At 43.9% G+C, this 13,694-nt stretch overlaps 1 protein-coding gene across 2 annotated transcripts in view; it reads right to left on the bottom strand.

Moving 5' to 3' along the window:
- Nucleotides 1–426: 426 nt before the first annotated feature.
- LOC126299069 (serine proteinase stubble-like) overlaps nt 427–13,694 on the bottom strand; it is a 318,959-nt gene continuing 305,691 nt past the window's right edge. For both annotated transcript variants that reach the window (XM_049990738.1, XM_049990737.1), the window contains 2 exons: nt 10,184–10,341; nt 427–1,431 (listed from right to left, as the gene is read on the bottom strand). In XM_049990738.1, the coding sequence (XP_049846695.1) occupies nt 1,276–1,431; nt 10,184–10,341 (314 nt within the window). In that variant the 3' untranslated portion in view covers nt 427–1,275. The remainder of the gene's footprint in view (nt 1,432–10,183; nt 10,342–13,694) is intronic.

The following is a 13,694-nucleotide window of genomic DNA, read 5'->3' as shown; positions in this document are numbered from 1 at the left end:
TGTAAATATTTTCTTGCGTTAATGTGATATCGGTTGATAGATTACACTAATGAATTGTCTCATTTCATGGTTGAAGTCTTGAATATTTTCATCTACCTTTTGTTAATTCAAGTCTTTATTTTTATATTAACAACTGTCTCCTTTATATTTTGCGAAATGTTAGTTTCATACAATGGATTGTGTCACATGTGTGCATGCCACAAGATTTATCTTTGTTCACTGAAAATGTTTGATTTATTATAAATTTTGTTCTCGTGAAACAGTCATTTTCATGGTCTGTGATAACATGGTGCACAGTAAAAAAACGTATATCAAACAGATGGCTGCTGATTGGTCTGTTCCCAGAAGAGCTACAGCAATTGCTTAAAGTCTCTACGAAAAACTAAATAATGTACAGAGATTTGGTGCACACTCCAAACAGTCACATCAGCTACAAAATTAATTATTTATTGTACAAAATATCACTGGCGTAGTACAGATGCTGTTAAAAATAATGATAGCTTCCATTACAAATGCGAGAGTTTACATCTCTCATTAGAAGCTGAACTTTCGTCCTACATTTCATCGCTCACAAGGTTTTATACACTGTATTATAATATAAAAGAGAAACACTTACTCTCACATTCTTAATACACTACTTCTGGATGGCAGGACTGATAAGTAAAGGTCGTTCAATAGTTTGCGGGTCGCTCTAGAAACATACATACATAAAACGTAATTACGTTGCTGAACAGCGTCAGTATACAAAATGTTACGCTGTGGCTAACGGTATTTTGGTGAAGTAAATAAATACATCGCACATGTTTCATGAAAGAGAAATTCGAAGCTTATACTTGTACTTCACACATTTTGTTTATCTTATCAATAAAACGAACCTATGGTTTTGCATGAAAGACAGTGTACCTTCAGTTTGGTATTACAGAGAGCTTGCTTCACCGCACTGCCTGCTCTCCTTGGCTATAATAATAATTATTTTACATGACCCTGTGTTCCACATCGACGAAGGAAAGACGCATGTCCTATTTCAAATGTCTGTTGCCTGTTATCACTCACATAGAAAACGTACCACTATAAGTTAAACGATTGTCTCACTTGGGTTTTCCGTACAGGCAGTAAACAAAACGAGACATATTCACACAGTTCTGTAAAACAAGATGAGTACAGCGTTAACGAACTTCCACACGCGGAAGACCTCAAAGGAACTATGTTACCTCTTGAGTAGTCTGTGGAATGCATTTCCTTGGTACGATATCGGTCTCTGCACGCGATCAGAAGCTAATGGATGACTTTGTCTATCCAAGGCACGAACTTCTGTATGTTGGTGTAGACTCCTGGTAGGTGTTCTCGGCCGCAGCCAATACCCCACGACACGAGACCAATCAGAACCTTACGTCCATTCATTGTCGTCGTCAGCGGTCCACCAGAATCGCCCTGTGTACAAAGAGTTACAGTAAATCATTGGTGTTTCTGAAAAAAAAAATGTAATTCACTTCTGTTTTAAATAGCATTCAGCGCAGGAGACAGAGATCATTTCAGAGTGACGTCAGAGGTAGGGAAAGCTTTAATTACCAAAAGAGTTTAGATCAGTTTTTTCTCGTGAATGTAGCTTTTGCCTGTAGACACACGATAAATAATACAAATTAGGAAACAGAGCAAGGGAACGCTCATTAAAATTATTTAAGCTTTTTTCACAATGCTGAAAGAACGTGATCCTCCATTACATGTACCAAAGTGAATAGAAAACAGCGTCAAAATTATACACACATTGAACCGCTTTTACACAACACGGATATGCAGTACGTCGATGTAAGGAAGATATACTTCAGAAAAAATATTTTCTTTCTGTCAGTGTGATTCGACGTTCACGCAGTAACATCAGAAATTATTCATTATATCTGCTTCCAAAAATACAGACGCCTAAGTAATATAGTACTGTGTCTTCATTGTACGTGCCAAAAAATTTAAAAAAAAGTAAAATCTGTCTCTTTCCTTTCTAACACTCATTTTCTTACGTGACCATAAGGGAATCGCTTTCTGAAATTATGGAAGAAAGTACATGCTTACCGTTGATTGGCTGTGCACGAGGAGGTTTTTTCTTTTAAAATGGGAGTTCTGAGTAATACATAAATGGGAAAATTAAATTGTGTTTGTGTAAAACAATTTTTAATTTAGTAAATATAACGGGCAGTAAAATGAAAACGGGACAGATTGAAAAAAGTAAGTAAATTCTTTATTATTTCAAAAGTAATCGTCATAACTGTTAATACGTTTATCCCATTGTGAGACAAGATGATCATTTCCTTCATGGGGAAATGATTACGACTGCTTATGTAGCCATGACTGCATCCAGGCTTGCATCCCATTATTCGAAGCAAATTGGCCGACCGCTAATTTCTTCCTTCAGGCCACTAAAAATATGGAAATCGGTTGGGGTGAGATTGGAACAGTGTGGTCGATGTGTAAGAGGCTTCGCAGCAAAATTTCCGCAGCGTAATCGAAATAGTGCTTGCAATTTGTAGGTCCACGAAAGCATAAATATATTAACACTTACGGCGATTGCTTTTGAGATAATAACAGTTTACTTACTTTCCTCCGTCCGTCTCGTTTTAATTTGCCTTCCGCTTATATATCAATGCTGTTTTACAATTATTATTACATCATGGGCCAGTAAAGAAAGAAAATGTAAGCTTTTTCGACTAAGGGCTGTGCGACAACTCAGAGAAAAAAGATGTAGAAGAGAATGACATGTGAGTCCGTAAAGTCAGTAATCAGGCAGAGTCCATCAGTGACGAAGACGGCGAGTTTCTATGTCCATCAAGGGCTGAGAGTGAAAGAAATGTTGTATGCTAGTGAACTTTCCATAATGCGAAAGGAATGAATCAAATAAAGGAGTTGGATTGCTAACTCAGTCGACTGCACGACGTACGTCTTTAGACAGTCTGCATAGCGAGCGATGCCTTTTGTAATCTTGACCATATGTATGAAGAAGTGGAGGAGTAGCGAATGTGGAAATTATTGCTATCGTAACTTAATACTTCTTGGAGAACGCTGCAAAAGGGTTGCACGATCATTATGAAACATAGCGGAACTATTATGGCAACTAAATGGATTGCTGTGTCTTATTTCTGAGATCTTGATGAGAACAATGTCTTTACGCATGACGTGCCACTGTGGTGTCGATGCAGTATCTAGTCACAGGGTCACTAGCGCATATTTTACATCCGTAGATCTTCGTCATCTCTTTCACAGCTATCTCCTTTACTAACAAAGACAATGGAGGTTGAACTCTTATACCACTTCAACCGTACATGTTCACCCGGCATATTTTACACATCTTTTGTTCTTCCTCATGCAACCAGACGCTGCTACTCTTGAAAGGTGCAGTTTCCAGTTACGTCATCAAAATTTATCCAAATGTCCATAACTTCAATAATCCATAGAGAAGTGTACTAAAAGACTTTCATTTATCAGGATTAACCCTGAAAGATATCATTAAACGGTAAAAGATGATAATAATGAGTTAGGAAATTACTTGTGAAGCAACGTGCTAGCGCTGTAGGTGAAGTAACAGCCTAACTATGCGTAATGGACGCGAAAGTGACAAATGATAGCTCCTACTTACTGACGGGAGCAATATCAGGAAAGATGTACGTAACATGGTATGATAAGATCGAATTTAGTACAAGAAGTGATGCTAAATACAGGGTTGTTCTCACAGGGGTTGACAAATACATGGAAACAACGCGAAAAATGGTTGCTTGAACATAACTGCAAATGCCAGCCAAGCATGTAGGTTGTGCTGTCGTATTTGACCACGAATACCACCTTTCCAGTGTCCTCAGTCCGTCGCAAGTGCCAGTCGACGTCGGAAAAGTATTGTTGTACCGTGAATTTTTTTGCCGAAAGGATAACACAAGCTGTATGCAACTGTCAATTCTTGAGTTTTATTGCTATTTTAGGCACTCATCATTAATTACGCAATTATGACCTATCTCTACTGCAGTTTCCCACAATAACCTAACCTTCTTCTCCTACAACGTCGGAGCTAAGTGAATACGAATGTGGGCAAATTGTTGGTGCTCCTATGGTTGGTGCTTCCGTAGCCAAAGGAGCCGAAGCGTTTGGCGTCTCAAGATGCACCTTATCGAAGATTTATTCCGTATACCCCATGAACCATGGACCTTGCCGTTGGTGGGGAGGCTTGCGTGCCTCAGCGATACAGACAGACGTACCGTGGGTTCAACCACAACGGAGGGGTATCTGTTGAGAGGCCAGACAAACGTGTGGTTCCTGAAGAGGGGCAGCAGCCTTTTCAGTAGTTGCAGTGGCAACTGTCTGGATGATTGACTGATCTGGCCTTGTAACAATAACCAAAACGGCCTTGCTGTGCTGGTACTGCGAACGGCTGAAAGCAAGGGGAAACTACGACCGTAATTTTTCCTGAGGGCATGCAGCTTTACTGTATAATTAAATGATGATGGCGTCCTCTTGGGTAAAATATTCCGGAGGTAAAATAGTCCCCCATTCGGACCTCCGGGCGGGGACTACTCAAGAGGATGTCGTTATCAGAAGAAAGAAAACTGGCATTCTACAGATTGGAGCGTGGAATGTCAGATCCCTTAATCGGGCAGGTAGGTTAGAAAATTTAAAAAGGGAAATGGATAGGTTAAAGTTAGATATAGTGGGAATTAGTGAAGTTCGGTGGCAGGAGGAACAAGACTTCTGGTCAGGTGATTATATTGTTATAAACACAAAATCAAATAGAGGTAATGCAGGAGTAGGTTTAATAATGAATAGGAAATAGGAATGCGGGTAAATTACTACAAGCAGCATAGTGAACGCATTATTGTGGCCAAGATAGATACGAAGCCCACACCTACTACAGTAGTACAAGTTTATATGCCAACTAGCTCTGCAGATGATGAAGAAATTGAGGAAATCTATGATGAGATAAAAGAAATTATTCAGGTAGTGAAGGGAGACGAAAATTTAATAGTCATGGGTGACTGGAATTCGTCAGTAGGAAAAGGGAGAGAAGCAAAAATAGTAGGTGAATATGGATTAGGGGGAAGAAATGAAAGAGGAAGCCATCTGGTAGAATTTTGCACAGAGCATAACTTAATAATAGCTAATACTTGGTTTAAGAATCATAAAAGAAGGTTGTACACATGGAAGAATCCTGGAGATACTAAAAGGTATCAGATAGATTATATAATGGTAAAACAGAGATTTAGGAATCAGGTTTTAAATTGTAAGACACTTCCAGGGGCAGATGTGGACTCTGACCACGATCTATTGGTTATGAAGTGTAGATTAAAACTGAAGAAACTACAGCCTACAGGAAAATGAAAGAGACCTTTGAAGAAAAGAGAGCCACCTGTATGAATATCAAGAGCTCAGATGGAAACCCAGTTCTAAGCAAAGAAGGGAAGGCGGAAAGTTGGAAGGAGTATATAGAAGGTTTATACAAGGGCGATGTACTGGAAATGGAAGAGGATGCAGATGAAGATGAAATGGGAGATATGATATTGCGGGAAGAGTTTGACAGAGCACTGAAAGACCTGAGTCGAAACAAGGCCCCGGGAGTAGACAACATTCCATTAGAACTACTGACGGCCTTGGGAGAGCCAGTCATGACAAAACTCTACCATCTGGTGAGCAAGATTTATGAGACAGGCGAAATACCCTCAGACTTCAAGAAGAATATAATAATTCCAATCCCAAAGAAAGCAGGTGTTGACAGATGTGAAAATTACCGAACTATCAGTTTAATAAGTCACAGCTGCAAAATACTAACACGAATTCTCTACAGACGAATGGAAAAACTGGTAGAAGCGGACCTTGCGGAACATCAGTTTGGATTCCGCAGAAATGTTGGAACACGTGAGGCAATGCTAACCTTACGACTTATCTTAGAAGAAAGATTAAGAAAAGGCAAACCTACGTTTCTAGCATTTGTAGACTTAGAGAAAGCTTTTTACAATGTTGACTGGAATACTCTCTATCAAATTCTAAAGGTGGCAGGGGTAAAATACAGGGAGCGAAAGGCTATTTACAATTTGTACAGAAACCAGATGGCAGTTATAAGAGTCGAGGGACATAAAAGGGAAGCAGTGGTTGGGAAGGGAGTGAGACAGGGTTGTAGCCTCTCCCCGATGTTATTCAATCTGTATATTGAGCAAGCAGTGAAGGAAACAAAAGAAAAGTTCGGCGTAGGTATTAAAATCCACGGAGAAGAAATAAAAACTTTGAGGTTCGCCGATGACATTGTAATTCTGTCAGAGACAGCAAAGGACTTGGAAGAGCAGTTGAACGGAATGAATAGTGTCTTGAAAGGAGGATATAAGATCAACATCAACAAAAGCAAAACGAGGATAATGGAATGTAGTCGAATTAAGTCGGGTGATGTTGAGGGTATTAGATTAGCAAATGAGACACTTAAAGCAGCAAAGGAGTTTTGCTATTTGGGGAGTAAAATAACTGATGATGGTCGAAGTAGAGAGGATATAAAATGTAGACTGGCAATGGCAAGGAAAACGTTTCTGAAGAAGAGAAATTTGTTAACATCGAGTATAGATTTAAGTGTCAGGAAGACATTTCTGAAAGTATTTGTATGGGGTGTAGCCATGTATGGAAGTGAAACATGGACGATAAATAGTTTGGACATGAAGAGAATAGAAGCTTTCGAAATGTGGTGCTACAGGAGAATGCTGAAGATTAGATGGGTAGATCACATAACTAATGAGGAAGTATTGAATAGGATTGGGGAGAAGAGAAGTTTGTGGCAGAAGAAGGGATCGGTTGGTAGGACATGTTCTGAGGCATCAAGGGATCACCAATTTAGTATTGGAGGGCAGCGTGGAGGGTAAAAATCGTAGAGGGAGACCAAGAGATGACTACACTACGCAGATTCAGAAGGATGTAGGTTGCAGTGGGTACTGGGAGATGAAGAGGCTTGCACAGGATAGAGTAGCATGGAGAGCTGCATCAAACCAGTCTCAGGACTGAAGACCACAACAACAACAGGGAAAGTGGGTAAACATTATCCGTTAAATCACAATGGGGACGAAAACGTATGTTGACTGATCGGGACAGACAGTCATTGCAAAGGATTGCCATGAAAGACGAGAGGACAACGGCTGCAAAAGGCACTATAGTCCTGAATGCATCATTTGCGAACACTGTTAGCATCAAAACAACACGAAGGGAACTTCATAACAGGTAAACTAGGTGCGGAAGCTATAAAACCTGGGCTACAGAGCAATGGAAGAAAGTTATTTGATCGGATGAGTCTGTTTTCCAACATCTAACCGAGTTTACTTCCCAAAAGTGGTTTGGGCAACCATAGCTTGGTATTCCATGCCGCTCATGGTTACTCTGCAAGGTCGCATTATTGTCAAGGATTATGTGACAGTTTTAGTTGATCAAGCCCATCCCATGGTACAATGTTCGCTCCGCCAAGGGTGATGGTGTGTTCCAAGCCGACAGGGCATCTGTTCACACAACTCACATTCGTTTTGTGAGCACGACGATAAAGTTTCGCAATTCCCTTGGCCACCACTGTCACCAGATCTCAATATTATTGAGCCTTTGTAGTCAACTTCGTAGAGAAATGGAAAAAAGAAAACATTGACACCGGTGTGTCAGACCCACCATACTTGCTCCGGACACTGCGAGAGGGCTGTACAAGCAATGATCACACGCACGGCACAGCGGACACACCAGGAACCGCGGTGTTGGCCGTCGAATGGCGCTAGCTGCGCAGCATTTGTGCACCGCCGCCGTCAGTGTCAGCCAGTTTGCCGTGGCATACGGAGCTCCATCGCAGTCTTTAACACTGGTAGCATGCCGCGACAGCGTGGACGTGAACCGTATGTGCAGTTGACGGACTTTGAGCGAGGGCGTATAGTGGGCATGCGGGAGGCCGGGTGGACGTACCGCCGAATTGCTCAACACGTGGGGCGTGAGGTCTCCACATTACATCGATGTTGTCGCCAGTGGTTGGCGGAAGGTGCACGTGCCCGTCGACCTGGGACCGAACCGCAGCGACGCACGGGTGCACGCCAAGACCGTAGGATCCTACGCAGTGCCGTAGGGGACCGCACCACCACTTCCCAGCAAATTAGGGACACTGTTGCTCCTCGGGTATCGGCGAGGACCATTCGCAACCGTCTCCATGAAGCTGGGCTACGGTCCCGCACACCGTTAGGCCGTCTTCCGCTCACGCCCCAACATCGTGCAGCCCGCCTCCAGTGGTGTCGCGACAGGCGTGAATGGAGGGACGAATGGAGACGTGTCGTCTTCAGCGATGAGAGTCGCTTCTGCCTTGGTGCCAATGATGGTCGTATGCGTGTTTGGCGCCGTGCAGGTGAGCGCCACAATCAGGACTGCATACGACCGAGGCACACAGGGCCAACACCGGGCATCATGGTGTGGGTAGCGATTTCCTACACCTGCCGTACACCTCTGGTGATCGTCGAGGGGACACTGAATAGTGCACGGTACATCCAAACCGTCATCGAACCCATCGTTCTACCATTCCTAGACCGGCAAGGGAACTTGCTATTCCAACAGGACAATGCACGTCCGCATGTATCCCGTGCCACCCAACGTGCTCTAGAAGGTGTAAGTCAACTACCCTGGCCAGCAAGATCTCCGGATCTGTCCCCCATTGAGCATGTTTGGGACTGGATGAAGCGTCGTCTCACGCGGTCTGCACGTCCAGCACGAACGCTGGTCCAACTGAGGCGCCAGGTGGAAATGGCATGGCAAGCCGTTCCACAGGACTACATCCAGCATCTCTACGATCGTCTCCATGGGAGAATAGCAGCCTGCATTGCTGCGAAAGGTGGATATACACTGTACTAGTGCCGACATTGTGCATGCTCTGTTGCCTGTGTCTATGTGCCTGTGGTTTTGTGAGTGTGATCATGTGATGTATCTGACCCCAGGAATGTGTCAATAAAGTTTCCCCTTCCTGGGACAATGAATTCACGGTGTTCTTATTTCAATTTCCAGGAGTGTATGTGTGATCGCTGTCCACCTTCATCACCGTTACTGAACTTGCCACTTTTTTGCAGGATGTATGATATAAGATTGTCTTGAAAACCATACAGGGCCTGTATTTATCCATTCCGGGGCGATTGAAGTTGTTTTCAATCCCAACGGTTCCTACACCATATTAGGGATGGTAATGTGTTGTGATTTTGGTGTTCCAATATTTTGGTAAATAGGAAACAGACGCGTATCAGCGGACAGAGCATCTCTCGATGTTTTTAAACCTCATTGCAAGCGCTCAATATGGGCAGCGTTTGTGACGCAGCTAACGCCAATACATGCATGAAATTCATTAAAGTCAATTTTGCTGCTGCTCCAGAACGCCCGTTTTAGAAATCTGTTCACCGGGTTGCGTACCTGTAGGCGTTAATTAATTCTGTGCGATAATACGCTGCCGGTGGTTAGTCTACTTGTTCCGACACGCCTATCCTAGTGGTAAACAAAAAAAGTGTAAATGAGCGTTTGTCGTCAATGGCCGGGAGGCCCCTTGTGGGGGAGGTCCCGCCGCCTTGGTGCAGGTCTTATTACATTCGACGCCACATTGGGCGACGTGCGCGCCGGATGGGGTTAAAATGATGATGAATACAACACAACACCCAGTCCCTGAGCGGAGATAGTCTCCGACCCAACTGGGAATCGAACCCGGGCCTGTAGGACGGCAATCCGTCGCGCTGACTACTTTTTTTTTTCTTTTTGTTTCTGTTCCTTGTTGATCGTTGTGATTGGTCCTTGCGGACGTCACATGACATCCGGTGTTTATCCTTCCACTCAGTATTATTTATTTACAGAGGCCAACCAGCTCTCTGACCGAACACGCTGAGCTACCGTGCCGGCGACCACTCAGCTATAGGGGCGGACTATCCTAGTGCTGCGCTCCACAACTACGCCACCATGCGTATTTTGATTAGAAACTTGGAGACATTCTGTATAAATTGATACTTGTCAGTTTTCTGTATGTGTTTTAGTTTTCACGCAGTGGCCTTTTGAAACCCCGGAGGTAATTAGGAATAACGCAGTATACTATGATATGAGTGTAGATGAACGGGTCTACCAATATGAGTCAATAAAGGAGGGAGGACAGGCAGAAGTAAATAAAAAAAGAGATGAGTGTATTTGCGAGTGTCACCTGGCAGCTGTCGCGGCCGCCTTCTTTGAAGCCGGCGCAGAGGAAGACGTCATGAATGGTCTCGCGGCGACCGGCGGCGCGGAACCAGCGCTGGCAGCGGTCGTTGGCGATCACCTCCACGTCCACCTCCTGCAGCACCGTCGGCACGGTCGCCACGCCTGCACACAACACCACACTCCTCTTATCACCATTCCTCCACACAACAATTATATAGCAACCTGAATGAAAGAGAATTAACCCGAATAAAGATCAATCTGACATTTGTCTTCCCTGCTATCAGTTTTATGCCGTCGTTCCATTTTAAATCATTCCATATGTATAGTCCCGGATATTTAATGGATATGACTGAGTCCAATAATTGTTCTGCAATCACGTTATCATACTGTAATGGATTTCTCCGCCTATTTACGTAATATTCGTTATGCCCGCCCGGTTAGCCGTGCGATCTAACGCACGGCTTTCTGGATTGGGAAGGAGCGCCTGGTCCCCGTTCCGAACCCGCCCGGAGGACTTGTGTCGAGGTCCGGTGAGCCGGCCACTCTGTGGGTGGTTTTTAGGCAGTTTTCCATCTGCCTCGGCGAATGCGGGCTGGTTCCCCTTATTCCGCCTCAGCTACACTATGTCAGCGATTTCTGCGCAAACAAGTTCTCAAAATGGTTAAAATGGCTCTGAGCACAATGGGATTTAACATCTGAGGTCATCAGTCCCCTAGAACTTAGAACTACTTAAACCTAACTAACCTAAGGACATCACACACATCCATGCCCGAGGCAGGATTCGAACCTACGACCGTAGCGGTCGCGCAGTTCCAGACTGAAGCGCCTAGAACCACTCGCTCACAGCGGCCGGCTAACAAGTTTTCCACATGCGCGTACACCACCATTACTCTACCACGCAAACATGCGTGGCTACATTCTTCTGGTGTCAGACGTTCCCTGGGGGAAAGGGGAGGGGGTGCACCGGGGGCCGAACCACACAATAAACCTGAAAGAGTGGTTCGGTATGGGGCGGCGAAGCGTTGTAGTGCACTGCGGTAGTCATAGTGGGGTTGTGGACTGCTGCGTCGTTTCTAGGCCCCCGGTTAACATACAACACAATACAATATGCATTATATTTGTTTGTGTTGAGGGTCAATTGCAAATGCTTACAGCAATCATCGATCTTCTGCAGGTCTTGCTACATCTTGCAACATTTTTCTAGTGTGGCCACTTGTCCGTCTATAGAAGTTCTTCCGCGAACAACCCCATGGACGTTCCGACGTTATCTATTTGGTCATTTATATGCGAGAGAGATGTTCAAAAGAAAAGGCACAAAACAATTCTGTGAGTATAATTGAAGTCTTTATTCAAATGTAATCGAGAGAGGCCTGAGCACAGCTTTCCCACTGTTCCACAAGCCGAAGGATTCTCTGTGCCAAGTATTCCTGTGGCTATAAAAGGAGGCAGTCCTCCACTGTGACCTCCAGTTCGTTATCCGAGTTGAAATGCTTTCCTTTGAGATGTTTTTATAGCGGACCAAACATGCTGAATTCGCAGGGCAACGCGTCCAGTCTGTAGGGCGGACTACGGAGTGTATCACAGTACCCGTCACTGTTAACGGTTTTTCCGTGCTCCAGGAATTCGATGCGTATCGAACCTTGCTTTGGAAAAGACAGTGAGCATCACCTTGCCCGTTGAGGGCACAGCTTTGAACTTTTTAGAGGTAGATGACGTCGCATTTCTTCCATTCCCTGCGTGTCTCACTACGTTATCCCAAAGCGGCATACGTAAATTTAAATCTGTCTGGCTGATGCAAAGATTCTTATCTCTTCATTTGAACGTTCCTTGTATATCGTGAAAATTAATGGTCCGAAAGCAAGCCCTTGAGGTACGCACAAAGTTACTTTTATGTCCGAAGGTTCTCCTCCATTAACAGTGAGATGCTGTATTCTGATTTCTAAGACCTGTTCAGCACAGTCACAAAGCTGGTCTCATATTCCGTACGTTCGTATTTTGTACATTTGGCGACAGAGCGGAGCTGTATCGAGCGTCTTTATTAAATCAAGGAACAAGCATCAACCTGGATACCAGCATATGTTATCCTCTCGATTTCGTGCACAACAAGAGCAAACTGAGTTTCACATCATCGTCATTTACCAAATCGATGTTTGTTTCTACAGAGGAGATTTTCCGTCTCCATAAATGTCGCTATACACCTGCGTAAAAAGTATTTTAAAATTCTGCAGTAGACAGACGTTAGAAATATAAGCGCAAGATCTTGAGTGTCCGCCCGTCGATACTTCCTTAAATGAGTACCTTCGAACATTTGACTTCTACAATAAGCACAGTAGCACAATGCAAATAGTTCTGTTGCCACGTAGCTTAGACAAGCGATGACTCAAATAAAATAGTATTGTACGATGAATCATCCCTCGCCACATTTTCAACAGGTGGCATTTATGTGCAGCTAACGCCCAAAGAAGTTATGTGTTGGATGGGACATTTCATCACCATAAAGAGGTAGCTTCGTTGTTGCCTACGGCACATTTACGCCACGGAAGTAGTATGTGGCCATATTAGGTGACAAGATACTTCCAAGGTAAAGATGACATCCACAACAAAGATTCAAATCCCAAATACATATTGTACCTATACGCATATAACTGTGTACGAACGTGGCTTGACTAGCACCACACCCAATGTCAACACTTTCGCTGTCCGCTGAACGTGTGTGAAATTCCTGATGCAAACTTAATAGATCTGCAATAGAATGCGGGTATACATTATTTTGAAAGGGGAGTCATGTTTCCGCGATTCGGAAAGAAATTTGAGGAAAATCCGGTGTAGTAACTGCTTGAATGGTTCCGGATGTTGTCACGAGAACTTCTGAATATTTTAGAGATGCAGTTGCTCACCATCTTCAGGTGCGACTGTGGGGAGCTGCAATGATAGCTAATCTATTTAAGAGTTCTTTAAAAACGGCCGGGAGCCAGGTGAAGGGGAGAAACTATTATCGCCAAAGATCTCCCAATCTACAACGAACAGTCCTTAGGCACATCATACAAGAAACTCTAGAAATACACTATGTGATCAAAAGTGTCCGGACACCCCCAAAAACATACTTTTTTCGTATCAGGTGCATTGAGCTGCCACCTACTGTCAAGTACTCCATATCAGTGACTTCAGTAGTCATTAGACATCGTGATACAGCAGAATGGGGCGCTCCGCGGAACTCACGGACTTCGAACGTTGTCAGTTGATTGGGTGTCACTTGTGTCATACGTCTGTACGCGGGATTTCCACACTCCTAAACATCCCTAGGTCCACTGTTTCTGATGTGACAATGAAGCGGGACGTGAAGAGACACGTACAGCACAAAAGCGTACGGGCCGACCTCGTCTGTTGACTGACACAGACCGCCGACAGTTGAAGAGGTTCGTAATGTGTAATAGGGACGCATCTATCCAGAATTCCAAACTGCATCAGGATCCACTGTAAAGTACTATGACAGTTAGGCGGGAGGTGAGAAAACT

The sequence above is a fragment of the Schistocerca gregaria genome, chromosome X (assembly GCF_023897955.1).
Source record: "Schistocerca gregaria isolate iqSchGreg1 chromosome X, iqSchGreg1.2, whole genome shotgun sequence".
NCBI classification, from domain to species: domain Eukaryota; kingdom Metazoa; phylum Arthropoda; class Insecta; order Orthoptera; family Acrididae; genus Schistocerca; species Schistocerca gregaria.
Note: the sequence above shows the minus strand (reverse complement) of the source record. Positions and strands in the feature narration are given on the sequence as shown.